The sequence below is a fragment of the Poecilia mexicana genome, unplaced genomic scaffold (genome assembly GCF_051168715.1).
Source record: "Poecilia mexicana isolate PSO_F unplaced genomic scaffold, ASM5116871v1 scaffold_20, whole genome shotgun sequence".
Lineage (NCBI taxonomy): Eukaryota > Metazoa > Chordata > Actinopteri > Cyprinodontiformes > Poeciliidae > Poecilia > Poecilia mexicana.
The window spans coordinates 11,626,313-11,647,203 of record NW_028263389.1 but is presented as its reverse complement, the minus strand read 5'-3'; the positions used below and the strand labels follow the sequence as shown (position 1 = coordinate 11,647,203).

Sequence of the window (20,891 nt, the reverse complement as noted above, 5' to 3'; positions counted from 1 at the left end):
TTATCAAACAAGTTGTTTATTTTTTTTTGTATAAAAGATTGCTTTTTATTTTATTCTTAAAGTGCCACCATAGCTCGTCAAGTGCTCACATCCCTACCATTTTACTGGGAAAAATAACTTTATATGCAGGCACTCTAAGGCCACCACAGTCATTTCCTAAATGTAAAAATAATCAAAACAAATCGGTGACATTAATTTGTATAATGTCTTTGAGATCTCCAATAACCTGTGGTAGAAAATTCTACAACAATATTGTTCATATATATGAAAATCTGTCCTTGTCTGTGTTGCACTTCTTCAGCAGACCCGATGCAATGGCTTTCACAGCTTTCAAGGTCTCAATGCAGGTGGGTTTGATCAGTGATTCGGGCAGGAGGAAACCAAAATGACCCGTATCCCTTAGCTCAAAAGCAAAAGCATAGGGAATCCCATTCCTGTAGGCCCAGTCAATAGAGCTGCCAGAGCTAACATCTGAAAATAAGTGAAAAACAAAAATGGTTGGAATTATTAATAAAATCAGACATTTCTGAGATTTCTCTTGGAAAACTCTAAGCTAATTATGAAAAGCAGAAAACTCACATAGTGTTGTGGCGGCAGGTCCGTATCTGTACCTTACTCCGTATGCAGAATATAGTGCCGTCACCGCATTCTGAGCTGCTGACTCCTGGGGGGAAAAAAAACAACCTTTTATCAAGTGTGGATTTTGCTGCTGAAAGAAACAGTTGTGTCATTTGGCAGAGTATTGACTCAGGATGGCTGAATGTAAACTGATCCTGCATAAGATCCAAATCAAATGAAGTGATGCTTGAGCACCTTGAATTATGGTGGACTCCTTACCACACAGTTAAAGTTGGGGATTGTGGCATATTTGTAGGAGTACGGATATAGGAGCATCTGCGCGTAGGCGTGGATGGATATGTACGCCTTCATGTGTTTCTTGTGCTTCCGTAGAAACTTGGCAACTGCTTTGACTTCGGGTTCAGATTCAGGGAAAGGGCCACAGTAAGTGTCGTCACACGGATGGGAGGAAGCGCCTTCATCTTCAAAAAGAAGATAAAAAATATTTTACTTTGGCTCATTTTGCATAGATTACACATAACCTAAAAGCAAAACAACAGCAACCAAAGACAACAAATAACCTCCTCTCCACCCAACAGATACAAAATCTTCACATAAACCATGTAAAATTACAACAGCAACATGCATGTTACCTTAGTTATTTGCAGGCTGCGCATGCTGTCATGAGTGTTGGATGCAACTTATTTTACTTAGACTTGAGAAAGTAACTCACCGCACCATTTCACCTTCCAGTTTCTGTTGGCATCCACACCCCTGCAGTGGAACTTGTGATTTTTGGAACGCGTCTTTCTCCAGAACCGATCCTACAGAAATTAAATAAGACAATTTTAGAGCTTAGCTATATTTATAACCAGCACAGGAGCACAGACAGTTCTTAAGTGTTTCTGCTATCATTAAAAGTCAGTTCTTATGGATATTTTTTTCTATGTTTACGTAATATGTTTGTTTCTTATTGAAATCTAAGACATTCAGATTTTTAATTTATATTGTATATAAAGGTATAAAAGAATTGGATAATTTTTTTCAGGAACATTTTGTATGTATTTAAACACACGAGTTTATTTCTTTTGGTAATATTTTGATAATTTTTTTCAGGTATGAAAAGACCCAAACTGCAAAGGTAAGGGGAAAAGACCAGCACCCCAAAAGCACAACAAACGTAACATTAAAGCATTTTACATACAAAGAAATGAAACTATACCTATCCAACTAAAAAACAAACAAAAGAAAGTAGATTATCAAAATTAATTGAAAAAACAAAACTCTTATAAGAAAATCAGATTGCACTTTTTATTCTCTTATTGCAACTTTGCATCCTGAAAAAAAATCAAATAAACAGAGGGTGATATCTAAGTGAAACAACTCTCCTCTAACATGAAGTTTAGGATGGATAAGAGGACAGGTCAGAGACACTAGCTCCAGTTCTCCTTTAAAAACTGAGATAAACAATTGTGAAACATATTGTACCGTGTTCCAGCTGAAGCGATACCCATCCACATTGAAGACGGGCATGATGAAGAAATCAAGATGGTTGAGTAGTCGTGTCATCACAGAATCATACTTGTATGAGCTCAGTGCCTGAAATTTTGCAAACAAATAAAAAATAATTATACTGATCAGTGAGTTAAATAACAAACTAAGCTTTTCTTATTATGCATTTTTATTTTGTTTGTTTCCCTTTCCTTTGTGTAACCATATGTATCTTCAAATCTGAATATATTTGTCCCATTTATACCGTGATTAAAAATCAGGACTGGGGTTAGGTTATCATAGCACTGGGATAATAGTCTTTAGATCCTTGTTTCTTTTAAATAATATTTCAAAGAAAGCCAATATCACTTTAAACAGAGAGCTTAATGATTTGATAAATTACTTTTTGTTTTATGGTTTTATTAAAGAACCACATTTTTTCATGCATTATATTGCCATTTTGTTGTAAGTATTATAATATGTAGAAATTGTTTTAACAACTGAAAAAAACAAACATATTTTTGTCTTTGTCATTTCTGGTAGTTAGAGACCCACTGCGGAGAGGCACTTTTGATTCAGGAGCTGCATTCAGAAAGATTGGCCGGTTTCTAGCCAACGTTGAAGTGGTAAGAGTTTAAAAAAGACGCCACACTGACCTCCAGTGGTGTACCGACGTTACTACATCTTTTCATAGCTTGCATTGATGTCATTTGATGTTCAAAAAGTCGTGTTTTAGAAGTCCCACGACTTTTCTTAGTTTCCATTTTTATTTATTTATTTTTTTGTTGCTAATTTTCTAGTGCAATTAACTTTCCCATCACTGTCTTAAAGACAGTGACCTTTCTTTAGGTCAGTCTTTTAGTTTAGAGTTTGTTTTGTCATGGTCTGTTGATTTAGTTTGTAACTCTGCTTGGTGTTAGAAAGCAGAGTTTTCATTTTCACATTTTGCAACCCTGCTACAGAAGAAATCATGTCCTACCAACTGCATGCGTGTCTTCTTCAGACTCATTAAAAATTGTTACATTAAAACCACAAATTTTAATGTACTTTAATATAACATTATGTAACAGACTAACACAAAGTAATGCATACACAAATCACATTCAATATGTTAGAGAAAGAGAGGTACCTATGTTTTTATTTATTTTGTCTTTGTGTCTTATAACTTACTCTGTCTTTTATTTATGTTTATTTTAAGTTTTCAAGTTTTAATGTTTATACTCTTTAGTCAAACACTTTGATTTTTATCTGTGAAAGATGTTTTACAAATATATTTTACTCACTTACTATATGCAGTAGGACTCCTCACATTCATCCACACAATAATGAGATCTGTCAGCTACTCTTGAGTCAGTTGGCAAATAATAAATGTTTAATGCTTTATACAATTTAATTAATCAATTAGTTCAAGCAATAACAAACAATTTAATATTTTTTCGGTAAGGAAAAATAAAACACAAACTGAACTCTTTCCACCCCTGCCTTGTAACTTAAGCCATGTCTGAAAGTCCTTTTGATATCAAGCTGAACAAACTCTTTAAATCAGGACTCTAAACTTATATAAACTCTACAGTGTATCCTTTATCTTCTGCCTCTTACTGTGTTTCTAATCCCATTCATCTGGGGTACAAATGGTATATTAAAAAAAGGGGGAAAATAAACATTCTTGCAGTGTCTGGTTCTGCTGTGGCTTTCATTTCAGAGAGAAAAACTGAGACTAAAAGCCCATTTCCACTTTAGGGATATTCTCAGGCAATCCAAAGTATAATTAACCACCCTCAATTTTCACAGCATTTACCAGAGTAAAAGCGCACAACACAGGTAAAGATTTAACCCATAAAAGAACTCCTGGGATGCAGTACTTTTGGTATTACTCCAAACCTTTGGGGCAAAGCTTTAAGGAAGGACGACGCTTCCTTAAAGTTCTGTTTGTATTTTTCTTTTTACTTAAACTCTAATAAATAAAAACAATAAATTCATAACTTGTCTCTCCAAAATTTGATTTTTGTAATGCTCTTTTATCAGGTTTACCACCTCCTCTGATAGCTGGTTTTTTTTTTTTTATGTCAGACCCATTCCATCAACTCATTTGCATGCAGTTGGTGGTAACTTTACATAGGTGAAGATTCATCAGTTACATATTTTTTTGTATAAATCACAGCTTTTTTCATGAGTTGTTACTGGTGGGGGTTTTTTATTTGGCCTTTCACAATTAGCTACTGAGGGAAAGCACGATGAGCGACCTGCGTGTCGCCATTGGACACAGCTTACTTACAGACACCAAATACTACAATGAGACTGAGCGTATCAACCCTCAGTCTCAATTACCTCAGGTAATTACCATCAGGTAATTGAGTTTCGAGAAAACAGGTTTAGGGTGGCAAAGGAACATGAAACTTTCATGTAAAAGTGGGGAATAAAACTTGTGTGAATGTTTGGATCATTATCACAGCTGTAAAAAACATCTTAACATTAGGAAAGCCATATAAGACAAAGGAACAGCTATTGTCTTGGTAAAGAACCTTTAACCCAGATTCCTTGATAATATGTGTAAGGAAGGAAGGCTTAAACATCGCTTTAGAGATCAAATCTGCAGACAGCTGAACAGAAGTACCTCTTTGACAAACCACTGGCAGAAAGCAGGTCCAATCCACTCCCTGGCGTGAACACCGCAGTCGATCCACATGGATTTCTTTGGCGGACGGCTTCTCTTTCCTAACTGACAGGACAAAAAAAATCCTAGTTAGGACACAGTCGTGTTTCAATGCACATTTCCTCTGTCATTTCTATTTAATTGTTGTTTTGTCCTACCTGAAGCACATAAAGCGGCCTCCCCTCATAGGACTTCCCCAGAGACAACATGGTAACCAGCTCAGGGCGACTTCTGTTCATTTCAAACATCCAGTTCTGAATCTGCAATCATGATTTGTGAATTGCATAAAAATACAGAGAAGTTTTAAGTTGTGCTGTTCCTTTCATGTGTCTCTGCAGGTACACTGTGGTGGGTTTGTAAATGTAATTATCACTAAGAATGTGTGGATAAACATCTCGGGATTTAAACGGTATCTTCTCCGTCTTATGATTTTTTTTTTTTTTCCCAGTCAGATGGATGACATACCTGCATAAGTAATGATAATGGTTGAAGCTGTAAACTGTGGTGGAGTGTTTATGAGACAATAAAACAGGAGACATAGAGCTGCATGAGAAGGGGAGGAATTTGAAGCAGCAGAATGCCTTATAAAGATGCGTGTTATGTGAACGGTGCTTCGACAGGTGGGACGACACCCACCTCCTCCAGCGAGTGGTAAACCTCGTAGTCATACTGAGACTCTGACCTCCGCTTGCGGGAGGAGCTGTATCCTGTCTGCTTTTCAATTTCTTTCTGTAGATCGGAGATGAGCGTCCTGTGGGAGGTGGAAACAGGGAGAGAAACATTTTTCCCACCATTTTTGAGTTACTTGAACAAGCGTTTCAATGATTTTCTGGTTTTGTTTATTACTTGACGGATCTGTAACAATGGTAAATGGACTGAACTTATATAGCACTTTGTCCAATTATTTTGACCACTCAAAGTGCTTTACACTAGAGTCTCATTCACCCATTTGCATTCACAAATGTGCACACATTTAAACACCGATACGCAGATCAGTAGTAGGCAATTTGGGGTTAAGTGCCTTGCCCAAGGACACGTTGACATGAGGCAGGAGGAAGCTGGAATCGAACCTACTTCCAATCACTAGACACAGCCACAGTCGCCTCATCCAACAATATTTTTAAATTATTTATCTTAGTCTTCTTTTCACTGTCCCTTCATCTCCAGTAGAGTCTATGTGTCTCTGCTTTATCACAGGGCCGACTGTATTCTGAGGAGGCCATTCAGCCAAAGTCTGTGATGTTTTTGCTGAGGCAACTGCTTTGCACATTAGGGTTTGACGTTTTGTTTAAAGTGACATTTTTAAGTCTGCGTAATTGTTATAAAGCTCTGACTAATGCAACGCTATTATGTTAATATAATACCTCCTTACAGTTCCCTATTTACTGGGATATGACGGTGTTGAAACGAAGTGGTGGATTAGATAGGTCTTTGTGTTGGCTCTATCATAACACTAATCATAAGTAAATGTGTCTGACAGCACAATTAAAAGTTATACTATAATCATCAACATCTGTCACATGTTTGAAGCTTTTTTTCTTCGCCTCCCATGAAACAGAAACAGATCATGCGACCTTTTGTCATCACGTTCATTTGGGCAAGAAACATTTTACTCCATAAAACATCAATTGCATCATCAAAAATTGCTGAGAAAGATTTCCAACACACACAGAGCTGGTCTCTAGCTCGGAGCTGAAATCTCTCCCCAGGGACGGAGATGACAATGAGAGCCTTTTTTTTTTTAGCTGCTGATGCTTTCATAGAGCTTTGTCATTGTGGCGTAATTTTCACGAGGGATGGCAAACAGAGATGAAGGAGTTGCTTTGTCAAGTGGCCAGGGAGAGAAGTTTGAGTCCATGTTAAGCACTTTGGACGAAGGCCATGGCCAACACTGCATATGAGAACAATATTTCATGTCTGCAGGAAAACCGGGTAATTCCAATAACCTTAGAAAGACAACAAATGTGTGTCTTTCAGGCTGTGTGCAACTTTAATTTAGTTTTTCTCATTATAAAATAGGGCAGCATCCGTTTTTAGGAACTCTTGCAAAGCTAAAACCATGCATGCAGTCGGCTTACCGATACTTGATCCTTTCCAGCTTTAGCCGAGCATGCAGATGTTGTGTGTCATTTCGCTTCACGTGAACATCCACTGTGGCATTGCGGTGGATCAGAGAAGCACTGTTGGGCTGCCAGAAGTCCACCTGAAGCATGAAATTAGGTAATAAATCAGCCAGTAATTCAGGGCATCTTTTCATACTTTCACTCTAAAGAGGAAACATACTGACTCTGGAAGATGTTTGTGTAAAACTCTTCAAAAACAAAAACATTCAGATTCAGACAATGTTAATCTCAATATTGAATTCACTTGCAGCTTGCCGGTCCACACAGCCATCTCTACCATGCATCCTTTAACCAGAGCTACTAACTAATTGAACAAAAACCCAATTCGAGTATCACAAAAGATAAACACACACAACAACAAAAACCTTTCAGTATTGTTTCATTATTATCATCATTGCCTGACAGCAGGACAAATAAAGGACTTAGAGTAGTGATTAGTAGTGAACTTGAGCACTATGTGATATTGCCTAAAGGAAATAGATGAAAATCTTCTAAAAGGACATGGATATGAAGTTGGTAACTTTCTTTGCTTTATACTCACCTGTTTCTTCCAAAGAGTTGTCAAATAACTCAGCTAAACTCAATCAATCTTGGAGCAAACATTCACAAAGCTATTTAGGCTTTTTTTTTGTCCATTTGACACAATTAGAGCTGCACATATCCAGCTTTTTTTCATCTGACTGTAACGCTTACGATGTCCTGCAACAACAATCCCTCATGCTCCTCTCAAACTTCAATGTATTTTGTTAAAATTTTACATGAAAGAATCAAATCAAGTTTTAATAGAAATAGAAAAAGTGTCCAGGAGAGGCTCTTCAACCAAACAGGCAGGCAGTAATCTACAAATGATAGACAAGAATCAGGCGAACTGCAGGCTGTTGCAGAGTACATGTGCGATCATCCTCAGCTGACTCTCATTTGCTGGACATAAGCTAGTTAATGTGTCAACTTTTAAAATGTTTACAAAATGCATAACTGATTATTTTAACTGATGGGACTGAAACCTGTCTGCCAGAGCGTTTGGTGCCCCGGAGTATAAACTACATTTATATTGTGCCTCATTTCTCGTAATAAACCTTTGAATGTTTTAGGCTCGCTCATTTAATAGCAAAAACAAAACAAACAAAAAAAAACATGTATGGTATGCCAAAAGGGCCAATTAAAAATCCTTGATTAAGTTAACAAAATGTGTTGTTTTTGTTTTTTAGATTTTTAATCTTCAGTTTCTTTAAGTCCCTTTGGCCAGCTATGAATAATTGAATTAGTATTATTCTGTTTCATGTGGTGGCATAATGGGCAGAGCAAGTAGAGCAAAGTTACAGCTCAATAAAGACTGATGAGTTTCTCAGGAGGGCGAAGATGCGACGCTGCCTCACTGTCTGGAATGCGATTTAAAATAAGACGACCAAACGTGTGATCACACTGAAAAAAAAGCCCCGATGTGTCTGTTTTTGTAAACTCGGACAAAAGAACACATCCTTAGTTCCTGTTGTCAAATAGCAGATGTGTATGAACAGTCTGAAAAGAAAGCAGCATTTAATATAATTTGTCTAAAACAGGTCTTTTTCTTTTCCTTTCAGCTTTCCCATGTTTTTAACTCAAAGCTCAATTGAGGTAAAAGTCGGTTTTATATAAAAATGTATATGAAAAAACTTACGTACATACATTTATTTATTGTTGTGCATAAACTGGGGAACAAGAGCTGAGGGCAGATGGCAGAAATGTCAGCTAAAGAGGACATTGGAAAAAAAATAGCTCTTGTATTAATAGTAACATATTGTTAGACAGTCTGCATGGCGGGTGAATAGCTGTTAGCTCCGTTTCCTCTTAGCAAAAAAGCTCTGAGTCTATTCCAGCTCAGGCCCTTCTGGCTGCAGTGTGCATGTTCTACCAGAATGTGCCTGGGTTTGTTCTGGGTACTTCAGTTCCTCCATACATGGTGAGCACTGTTAACTAGTCCAAAAAAATGTTTATTATAGTGTTGTTGTTGTTTTTTAAGGGTTAAAAAGGCGATGACTATAATTAGATTTTTGGTTAAAGTGATCACTAATGTGGGTACTGAAAGTGAACTGATGTGTAACAAAAGTACAAAAACAGTCCGTTTGCCCTGTCACAGAAAATAATGTTATGCAAATTTAATAAGTGTTCCATAAAATGTTTACATTTCACATCTGACACTGTTTAGGTGAAGCCGTTTAGAATAAACACTCAACCAAGTGATTTCTCATATTCAAGATTGTGTCACTTAAGTTTCTTTCATTAATAAATAGAAACAGAACGAACCAGGACACCTGCATTCTGTGGCGTTGAGGCTCTGACCTGACGTGCAGCCTGAAGCTCACAACTCAGAAACACACTGGAGGCACTGCAGTGTGTGTAAGCTACTGAGAACACACGTACACAGCTGTCCAAACAGTAGCTGCTGCTGCTGCTGGTGTTGTTCCTGCTGCACCCTCTGCCAGCGCTGTGCTTGCATCGCTTCCAAATACAATAGCTCAGTTCTGACCAGTGGCTATTAGAAGCACTCACTGAGTCCGTTTTGTCCTCGTTTTGTCCTGCAGTGCTTCATCACTCATGGGGGATAAAGAAGGTTTAAACAGCCATATTAAAAGTTGTTATGAAAACATTGAGACCAAAATCCTTTCCATCATATGTTGCATCATATTTGTTTTCACTTAGTGATGATTGTCTTCATTGTGTTAAACAAATTGTTCTGCTAACCTGCAACACCGGGAAGACGTTACGTGAAACGCAAAGTACAAATGAAGATTATTTCTTCATTTCTTTATTATTTATTACTAAATTCAATTACTTAATCACTGGTTTGTTTGTTTTAGTAATTATTGCTGTAAATTAGGGGTGCACCGATTTATCGGTGCCGATTTCCTTAGTTTTGGGAGATCGGTGATCGGCCGATTTTTACATGTGAAACAGATCTTATCCATCAACCTCGGCAAAGGTCTAAAAATCAACCACTGTGCTTTTCTTTTCTCCCGTGAGAGGCGTTTGACTGAAAAAGCGGCTGACCAGGTCACGTCTGCACATTTTCAGCTAACAATTACCCCACTGTTGCTAATTCAGCAACATTTCAGAGAAAAAAAATGGTATCAGGTATCGGTAAGTTAGGCTTTTTAAATGATCGGTAATCGGTGAACAGCCAAAAAACTGCAATCGGTGCAACACTAATGGAAATAATCTCTACTGGTATAAAAAGTCTTATTTTTTATGTTACCAACAATAAAAAGCATGTTTGAAAAAGACATCTGTAAATCATTATTTGAATCATCAATCAAATCCATAGTTTTTGTGTAGAATAAGTATCTCTGTCTGTTTTCAAACCGACCTTTTATGTTAAAGCATGAGCAAACTGGAGCCTTGTGGGAAGAGGGTCTTGGTTGCTCCTGATTCTAATGGATAATTACTTCCAAATGAGTTTGAGAGAAGAGGAGAGGCCTTTGTCTCCTCTGTGGGTTACTGCCTAATTTCAGTGTCTTTGAAACACATGTTCACAGTGTTTAAACATCTGAACAATCAACCCCCCCGCCGCAAAATGGGGAAAAACCCACTCTCTCGTATCGGTCAAAGCTTCTTATTGAAATGATGACTGAGGGTCCCAGACTATGACATCCTGCTGAGAATGTATCAATATAGTATAATACCTGGGAATACAAAGAGATGTTTAAAGTTTTAAGGAAATTCATTAAACAATGCCAACCTTAATCAGTCCCAGGATTTTCTTGAGGGCTTGTACCTCTGTGTCGTTAGTCAGGGTAATCCTGAAGACTTGGTCGCTGTGGAAACAACACAAGCCCTATAAGGTTCAGGTTACAGCTACAAAAAAAAAAAAAAGAAAGAAAAAAACGCTCCAAAAGGTGTTTTTACAGCATTTCCACCCACTTCAACACACAGTCACAGAGTGCATGTAGTAAAAACACCTGGGCTACAGAGTCAAGTCATAAAACGAGCTTTTGTGGCAGCTGAAGGTGACACTTGTTGACACTTGTCATAACAGATAGTGAAATCGGGGCTTTCCTCTTTCAGCATCTCAGAACAGGGCAGAACTAAATAACATGTTTCAGACTTCATTATAAGATTATGTTACCAGTCTATAAAGGTGACGCCTGCAGCCAGCAGATACAGTAGCAGCAGCTGCATTCATGGACTTTCCTGTTTAAAACTTAATTGTGTCGTTATTTTACGCCAAACGCCAACAACAAAAATTTTGTCTTTTATTTAAATAATAAAAATAAGTCACTCCCTTAATTTTCATCAAATGCCATATTTCTTAAGGCTGTGTAACATTCAAACACCTCACCCTTCACACACGTGTGTCATACAATCCCTCAAAGACATGAAGCACACATTGAGCCCCCAAAAAAATCCAAAATAAATCTAACTAAAAATAAACACATTTATGAATATATACACATACAGTACACATGTAGATATATACACCTATCTATCTTTATAGTTACATTAAAACACATCATTATAGAAGTTTTTTCATACACCATCTGATAAATAGAAATTAAACATGTTGTAATTCCCAGTTTTTGTTTTTATTTATTTATTTTTTTTAATGTGCATAACTTACCAGATGACAAGAACTCTAAGAGAAGAAGTTCAATGACGTTTCTTGTCACATTCATCAGCATAATGAATCTGGTATGGGTTGCTATGACAAAACAGCAGCCATAGGCCTAAACATGCTTGTAATAACTCACTTCCGTATTTTCCCACCATTCTTCTGACATGTTGAGCTTCTTTCAAACAACTTTTTTTACAGACCGTCACACAGGAAGCTGGGCCCCATTAAACAAAAATGGGAACAGCCCATTCATGAGGTCCGAGGGACAAAAGAGCCAGGTGTCCTACAGAAGTGACCTCCTCCTTTCACTGACTGAAGGTATAACCTATTTGTAAAGGAGCAGAACTGACAGAAAACATGCAGATCAACGTTTTTGAAGGAAAAAAAAAAAAGAACAAAAAACTATGTAACCATAAATCTAAATTAATTTTTAAAATGCCATTGCTGCTTTATAATCACCATCTGTTTGAAAGGCCAAGACAAAATTTAGAAGTAAATCCAATGGGCGCTCATGTGCACTTTGTTCAATCTGACTGAGCGTCAGCTATTTTTCAAAGTAGAACCATCTCAAATTTCAGTCGAAAGATATGCAAAGGCTTGTAGCTATTGCTCTTGTACGCTCTGTACAAGAGCAAAGGCTTGTTGTACGTAGTGTTGCCTCAAATGCATGCCGCACTTCTCAGATTTTAACTTGAAAGACAAAAATAGTTGCCTATCTCCAGATAGCATCTGACAGGCAGGGGTACAGCCTGAACAGGGTTCTATTCCGGTCCAAAAAGCTCACACCAATGCACACACAAAATCCATACAGAAAACGCCACGAACTATGAAATAAAGACATTTTATACTGTAGGTTTCCATTACATTTATAGTGAAGGTTAAGTGGGTCTAGATACATTTTGTAGCAGCAAGAGCTAATTTCTCCTGCAATTATGATAATTATTGACAACAGGTCTGTGATGTAGAAAACATTTTACAGATTTAGTATTATAAAGTGAAAAAAGCACTTTTGCAAGGCACAGAAATGTTTTGCTACTTTGAGGTCTGAAATCGTTAGATTCCCTCTTAAGTCACACTTTCTTCCACATTCTGTGATATCACTGTTACTGTTACTACAACTATCGCCTAAAAGGATGAGCTTTCCTCAGATAAAGCTGCTTTCAAGTTGTCAGTCCGTCGATTCTCTCTGCAGAAGGCTGCCTGGCATGCCAGCAGCTTGTCTTTCGCAACAATCTGGTCTTTAAACCAAATAGGTGTGCCTCGGTGTTGTTTATGCGTCAGTATAAACTTTAGCCGCCTCTGTTTTCGGATCTCTGCGTTTGCAGTTTCTTGAGACGCTTTCTAACTAATTTTATGACTTCATTTTGAAGCAGAACACCCTGTTTTGCACGCCTCCACACAGACATGAATGTAAAGCCAAAATATGTGGCGTCTGGGAGAGAAAATGTGGGAGTTTTTAAGCTCTGATGCTCTGCCTCTCCCCCTGTTAAAACACATCAAAGGCCCCTCTGAAACAGACCGTAAATATCTTCTGTCCCACTTTCTATATGTTTTCAGAGATTACTCCCGCCCCTGCAGCTGAAGATCACTTATCTTCAGAAATTTCACATCCCAGGCCAACCTTGTGTTGTCTTAGCATGTGTGGGATTTTTTGCTTCTCGGATAAATTCAGACCAAAATGTTTTTTTTGTTGTTGTTGTTTTTGTTTGGGTTTTTTTGCAATTACAAGAACAAATGGTGTCAAACATACCTCAATGTTCCTGCCTATAGCTTTAGAAATTGTGAGACCACAAGCACCCCACCTTCCCTATTGCTTCTTATCCTACTGCAATCAGCAGAGCCGGCCTGAGGCATAGTGGACCAAGTTGCTGATTAGGAGCCCCCAGGCCAGCAGGAGCCCCCCCATGAGGAACAGGATTTTCACACAGTACAAGTCTGACAACCTGGTTCATTGTTGTGTTTTGGGAGTGAGCCGACTTTCTCATTTATTTTTCAAGTAGAAAACTTAAAACAGTTTAAAATGATAAATTTGTTCAAATGTATTTGTATGAAATTTTAATTTATCTAAGATTTTACATACAGTTCATTTTTAAGCACTTAAAAAGGAAGCATTACGTAAAATCAACTTTTTTAAGCGTTATATCGCGTTATAATGTCATTACCTCATCAAAGACGTGTCTCAGACGTTGCTTTGATTCTTTCATGCATGTTTGAGGAATCCTTAAATCTGGTCGCAGGCGTTCGGGGGGGCGCCTAAAATGACCTTTCCCGCAGTCTTCATGCCGAGCTCCTGCCTCACAGGAGCACCTTTCCCCCCACGCCTGTCCAAGTCAGCTCCTCTAGACTAGTGGCAGCGGCGATCAGCAAACATCTGGTGGAACAGCGCATCTGCTGAGCTTATCCTACAAACTGCTTCTCAAGCAAGAACGGTGGTAAACGGCACAGTGTTGTTAGGATGACATGCGGAAGGCAGAATGTCAGGAAGAGAGCATGTTATTGAAGCTGCAGAAGCATCAAATTGCAAAGTCAAATTTCTTTTAATCTATACTCAATATAGACATCTTCTTTTAATAACAACTGAAGGGAACATAGTTACTATAAAATTGCACTGTGGGGTGTGCTGTGGTGGCGTGGGGGTTAAGCACAGCCCACATATGGAGACCTCAGTCCTTGACGTGGATGTCTGAGGTTCGATTCCTGGCCTGGCGACCTTTGCCGCATGTCTTCCCCGTCTCTCATTACCCACTTTCCTGTCAACTAACTATCAAATAAAGGCCACTAAGACCTTTAAAAAAATGGCACCGTGTGCCTGGAAAGTGCATCATTCTTCCCCTTAAAATTTCTGTGTTGGTGGGACGCATTTTATGGACTCAGTAACTGTTTCCAAATAAATCTCAACAGGTAATCGGTAATTTGCAACATATACGGTTGGAAGAAGAACCGGGAACACTTTTCTCCTTCATCCCAACCTCACCGAGTCTGCACTAAAACTTGGTACACTGGACAGGAGTGCAAGAGCAAACGAGTAAGTCACTTGCCAAAATGTAGAGATTACCGTCAGTCAGTTAAAGGAGTTTATTTTTGTTTCACTGGTAACATAGCACATAAGAATTTGCTGTGGTGGCTGGTAGGAAAATGCCTTACTGTGTCTTGCAAAAGAACTGATAGGCCTTGAACTTGTTCCCATTTTGTGACATCAGAACACAAACCTCAGTATATTTTATTGTGAGAGACCAACACAACGAAGCACATAACTGTAAAGTGAAAGGGAGAAGTAGTATGGATTTCAGTTATTATTATTTTTGTTTTACACATTAAAACCACAAAGTGTGGGGTGCATTTGTAGTAAGCCCTCCTGTGTGCAGAATTAAAAAAAATACATAAAAAAAACTGCAAATGTAGCTGCAAGTCCCTACCAGACCTAGATGCTACATTTCTTACCATCCTCCTTTGTATAACAGCTCAAGCTCAGTCAGACTATGAGGAGCATTTCTGAACATGGATTAGACACAAATGGTCAAATAGATTTCATTCTGACTATAGTGAATTGTGTTTTCATCTAAACCATTCCATGTTGTAGTTCTAACTGTATGACACGGGCTGATGTCCTGTTGGAATGTGAACCTTTGCTCCGTTCTAGAGTCTTTTACAACCGCTAACAGGTTTCCCTTTTGTTCTCCATCCGTCTTCCCATCAACTCTCACCAGCTTCCAGGTCCTAGGAAAGGTCTTCCCTCACCATGACGCTGCCAACATCAAGTTTCCAGTGTTGATGTTCAGAGTTGGTCTTCCACCACACAAAGAGTTTTGAATGTACAGTTGTTACCAGACCCCCTTTTTCTACATGCTTGTTGTGTCCTCTATACGTGAAGGTTCCTCACTCTTCCATACAGGTGTTCTGAGGAGTGCCTGACTAATAGTTTTATAAACAAGTTGTCCAACCTAAGTTATGGATACCATACTCTTTTCATGTTGGAATGATGGACTGAACAGCACTTAGTAAGAAGTTCAAGGCTTGGGCTATTGTTTTATAACCTAACCACATTGTAAACGTCTTCACAACTTTATCCTTGACCTGTCTGCTGTGTTCTAATTATCTAGCTTTTTAAGGATGGGAACACTACTAAAAACACTGAGTGGTGTGTGTTAAGAGTGTGCTCTTTAATTCACTCACCCTGCGTAGCGGTTGTTGTACTGATACGCGCCGACGGGATGTGGCACATTACCGCAGATTATCACACAGGTCAGTAAAACCGAGGCGCCAAATGCCCTTTTATGCTCCAGATCCATCCCAGGGGAGCAGGTCAGAGAACCATGGACAGTTTGCAGGATGCAGGTCGGTCGCAAAGAGACGCTTCCAGGACTCCCAGGTTCAGTCCTCGCCGTCAGCAGGGCTGGCTGCAGAAGTGTCGGGTTGCACTCCCGGGCAGTTCTGCGCACAGAGTCGCTCAGATGGTTGTATGGAAATACCACCTCCACTGAAGCTGTGGAGGGAGGTCTACAGCAGGGGTAGCGGTTCTTTTTAAAACAAGGAGAACCCGAGTCACGTGGTCCACAGGAACACTCGAAAACTGACTGAGGACATGTGTGTGTGTGCGTAGGTGCGTGCGTGTGTGTGTCAGCAGATTCCCATGCTGTTGTTGATTCATACGTCTGGTAAAGAAAATAAATATCATCACTTTGCATTGCTTTTTTTTTGCACATACTTTGTGAGATGTAACTTTTACTTTAACACCAACCAGTCTTTGTTTCCTAATCTGTCAAGACTCGTTACCAAACCCAAATAAAGAAACAGCATCAATAGTGTGCTGGCGTCACTGCTTATTGCAAAAAAAAAAAAAAAAGAAAAAAAAAAGGTTTAATATAAAATGTATATATGTATGTGAAAAGTTTGGAAATTTCCTTCTTTTTTTTACTTTATCAGCAAAAACATTTCTGTAAACTTTCATTGATTAAAAAAAACTTACGTTATTGTTACTTCTGCCATTGCCTTCCTGTGCAATTCTGCTTATTTAACACATATTTCAGGGCCTTTTTATCAAACCCAGAAACTAAACAAAACATCACAGTTTTTTTTGTTCAGCACTATCATTTTCTCTATTTAGCTCAACTTTTTGTTGACATTTCAAGAATGTTGTGAAAATGATTCACAAGCTTTTGTGTAGCAAGAGAAACATGACCGTTTGTGTCATTACATTTGAAGAATTAATGCAGCCTTGAGGCCAAATTAGGGTCATCTCTTTATTTAAATACTGTCAAATTTTGTTTTTGTGGTTGTCTTTCATAAATAATCATTCTATAAACTGCATATAAAGACATAAAAAAAATACATTCTGGTATTAAACAATGGGCTCAAAACCCAGCCATTTGTCTGTTTATTTACATGTGAAGTGTGCGTTGAGCTTCTGAATCTTTGGAGTTTCACAACCAGCCACCAGTGCCGTCCATGTGTTGGCACAGGTCCACCATAAAATTCCTCTGTGGAGCTGTTAATGTCGCCTCCTTTTATTCAAGGCTATCCGTGCCTCCGTTTGATCCTCACTTATCATCCAACCCTGTGATTAAATGTCTAAGTCAACCGCAGGCCTCGCCTTTTGTGACTGCACATTTTTCACATGCTTCTCTGTCAATAGTTTGCCACCTGTTTTTCACCATTCAGTATGCAAAATGAGACCCCAAACGCACTTCTATCTCCCACTAGCGTCATTTTGCTTATAAAAGACATGTGGCGTAATAAAGGAGAGACACATGTGATTCTTGTTGGGAAACAGAATTACGTTTCTGTGCACTTTTGTTCCTTGTGAGGAGACGTTTAGCTTCGTTTCCCTGTTTTCAGTGTTTCCGTTTTTGTTTATGTCCACTCACTTTCTTATGGCAGCCTCCATCAGTTGCATCCTGCTGCTGCTTCCAGTTGGTAAACTCAATCTTATGTTTGCTGATTAATAATAATCCAGCAAACATTTACACTGTCTGATCTCCTAAGTACTCTGTCAGATCTCTTGTTACCACCGTCATATCTCGCTTTTTTTTCTCCTTGAAGGTTTTCTCTTTACTGCATCCTCAGCTGTTTTATCATTAAATATCCACCTCGACAGTCTTGTCTGCCTTCTTCCTGTGTTACGGTCCTTCACAACTGGCATATTTAACATGACTTATTGAAAATTGCAACATTTGGATGGAAATGATCTTTTTACTCCTTTAAAATCAGAAGATATAATAATAGGTTCATTAAAACCATTAACCTTATAATTTCTCACAAAAGCCTTTGTAGAATAGTTGAATTTGGATGACAATATTAAATGTTTTTTTTTCTCTTGTTTATTTAATGACAAATACAGTGAACATAATATAAAGTAGATATCATGCATGCATTTTTATAGACAGAGCTCATTTGCAGCACCTGTTCCGACTACGTTAACTTAACGGTTTTGTGTTTTCATACCCCTTCCAGTAGTGGACTTCAACCTTTGTTGTTTCTTTATTCTCAACATTCCCCCCCCCCCCCCCCCCGCGCCTTTTGTTCTTCCATTTTGTTCTATGCTTTTTGTTTTGGAAATGTTTTGCACTTCGTATTATTTTCTCATTTATTCCTTCTGTTAGTTTAGTTTATCTTTTTCAGTGGTGGATGTATTTCGTTAGATTTGGTACTTATTTCTGCTGTTTCTGTAGGTTCTCTTTCTTCCAGCTTCATCTTTACTTTTGCTTTAGTCACCTTGCCATTTACTCACCTTCCCCAGCTGCTAGTCATTTATCTTATCGAGTGTCACTCGCTCCCTTCCCAGCTGTAGTGAGTTTCCCTAATTAGTTTCTTTGTCATCGCCACTCCCTACGTCATTACTCGCCACTGGTTCCTTTCATTTGCTCCGTTGATCTGTTTACCCCATGTCGCTGTCCCTCCTTGTCTCATGTTCTGGTTTCCAGTATTTGTAAGTGTTTAGGAATTCGTTCATTAAATCATGGTTCATATGACCGTCCCGTTCTCCTGTCTGCACCCCACATGGCGTGTATTTAAGAAAATGTATTCTTTTTAACAATGCCCAGTAAAACACAGATAAAAGTCACATACTACTGCTTTTAAGAGTAGTTGATTTCGATGGATTTTTAATTTAATTTTAAATCCATGATGTTTTAATTTCCTTTCTTCACATAGGAAGACATGTGAATTTCTCCTAAAGGGTGTTCCTTGGGGTTCAGTCTTGGGACTGTTTCTTTTTATTTGTATTAGTATTGTGAGCATTAATCTCATCACTGCAAATGTTTTTGCTTATGCTGTCATGATTCACAGACTGTGTCTCTCGGTATAAAAGACTAAAAATAACTCTGCTCCATTTAAGTCTGTTCAGGGTTACGGACTTTTGATTACATGCATGTTTCTTCTCATATATTCAGAATGCTTTGGGTCCTGTTTACCTAACCCTGTGCTTTTAACATTAAAAGTCTAAACAGAATCTGTGGGGTGGAAAAAGTATTTCATTTCAAGCAGTTTCACCTAATGCCTGAAACTGCTTGAAATAAAACCTAAAAATGAAGCATAAGGTCTTTCTGAACATTATTAACAAGTCTCTTAGCAACACGGAGAGACGTTTTTACTTAATCTGATAAAACATACTAAATAAAGGCTAAAACAAACTAACATTTTTGTTCAGTGAATAAATGTCATATTGGTTCTAAAGTTGTATAAAAAGCACTTGTCCTCCTTATTTGCTGATTTCTTTCTTCTTCTTTTTTACAACTTAGAGCTAAATTTTCTATGGTTAAGAAGCAGTGATTTCCTAAAGGAATCTCTTTACAAAACTAGTGTTAAACTTCTGCAGAATTATGTGGATCCAAGTAGCAGCTGCACACAGAAGCGTATTCATAAAAACCTCTCCCTTCTATGCATATGATGTTCAAAGGGCTTATGAGGCAAGTAAAAAAAAAAAAAAACTGGAATGTAAAAATTGGGTGTTTATTTAAATGGCTTGGTATGGTGATGTTACGCATTGCACTGCTTGGAGTTTGTTTCATGGTGTAATTAATATGCAGGACTGCATTTCTTGGTATGTGGTGCCGCTGTGGGTTTTGGTCTGTGGTCTGTGGTGATGTGAATCTTTTTTGTGTGTGTGTGTGTGTGTGTGTGTGTGTGTGAGAGTGTGAGAGAGAGAGAGAGAGTGTGTTCAGGATAAAATCTAAATCCAATTCACAAGTCCCTGAGTGGCACCCAGGGCTGGTAAATCACAATTTTCTCTCCTGAATGTGCCCTGTGGACTGTGAAAAGCCTCTTTGATATACTTGCAGTCGAGAACCAGGTTGTAGAGGCGTCTGGTGGGGTGGGGCTCTAGTTAAAACACAGGGACTCCACAAGACATGACAGATTGAAACTGACCCTGAGCAGAGTTATAAGTGCACATCTTTGATCAAATGCTCACGAAAGAGGAGATGGAACATCACCGAGGTCTTGACTTCCAGGGAAACTTGAATGTGTTGGTGTGAATAAGTATTTGTTCCCTTATAGATTTCTCCTCTTTTTGCTTTTTTGGTTATGTGTAAATGTTTCAGACTATCAAACAAATGTTGACATCAGAGGGCCAGTTTGGTTTGGATAGTTTTGATTTGAGCAATCATTTAATCTTTTTAAAAATACAATTCTGCTCACTTTATCTTTGTCATATTATTAATTTTTTTTCTGATGATCTACAATATTTTAGTTTGACAAGAAAAAGCAAAATCAAAAGCAACTATTCTCTCTGTTCTGCTTTATATTATACTTTAAAAAAGGCTAGACTGAGCTAAAATCAAAAACTGCATGAAAGATTTGATTAACCTTAAAATTTGAGAGGTTTAAAACATGAGAAGAATGTTAGGAATGACCAAATTGCTGAAGGATACTGATTAAAAACCATAAACTATGAAAAGCTGACACTGTCATTAAAAATCCTGCAGACAAATGTCAGGACGCTGCAAGTAAGTGGTTGTTTTATTTGTTTTTATTTCATGTCACATAACCTCTTTGTTCAGCTGTTAGCAACAGGACAATATTCATAGTTTTTATTTTGATGGTACTTGAATAGGACTTTTATTTTAAAACTACAAGTTTCATGGTTTACATTTCCTCTGGTCAGGACTGTACATTTTCTGCTGCTGGGATCTCTGTGATCTTCCTGAGTAGAAAAAAAAAATAAATGAATAAAAAGCACTCAACTTTGACCCAGAAAATCTAAAGACCTTTTATATTTGCAGACAAATAAGTTGGTGTTTGCAACATAACAGGACTCTACTATGCCACTTATCTTGACCGGTTGCGCACCACTGCACCATGCATTAGTGAACACTAACCACAGTACAGTGATTGTAATCTTGTTTAACTCTAAGACTTAGAATGACTTCTTTATTGCAGACGTTTACTCAGTTCAAGTAATTTTTTCTGTAAATTGAATGAAATTATTTAATTTGACTCGATTTATACTTTGTACACACATTTAAATGCTGCCTAAAAATAA

General features: G+C 38.0%; 1 protein-coding gene across 1 annotated transcript; it reads right to left on the bottom strand.

Annotated features, from left to right (window-relative positions):
* On the bottom strand, window positions 1-16,447 carry cpa6 (carboxypeptidase A6). The gene is made up of 11 exons (XM_014975667.2): window positions 15,587-16,447; window positions 10,541-10,616; window positions 6,781-6,905; window positions 5,339-5,453; window positions 4,861-4,962; window positions 4,664-4,768; window positions 2,047-2,157; window positions 1,292-1,382; window positions 838-1,040; window positions 580-664; window positions 1-471 (listed from the first exon to the last, which is right to left on the bottom strand). Exons 1-11 carry the CDS (start codon window positions 16,114-16,116, stop codon window positions 257-259), a joined length of 1,758 nt encoding a protein of 585 aa, XP_014831153.2. The 5' UTR covers window positions 16,117-16,447; the 3' UTR covers window positions 1-256.
* Between the last annotated feature and the right edge of the window lie 4,444 nt (window positions 16,448-20,891).

Excerpts from the sequence above, each read along its gene's own strand:
- cpa6 (XM_014975667.2), bottom strand. The coding sequence starts at position 16,116 with ATGTGCAAAAAAAAAGCAATGCAAAGTGATGATATTTATTTTCTTTAC. Across the intron at positions 6,906-10,540 it reads AAATCCTGGGACTGATTAAG|GTGGACTTCTGGCAGCCCAA; the intron begins GTTGGCATTGTT and ends TTCATGCTTCAG. Across the intron at positions 665-837 it reads TCCCCAACTTTAACTGTGTG|GAGTCAGCAGCTCAGAATGC; the intron begins GTAAGGAGTCCA and ends TTTTCCCCCCAG.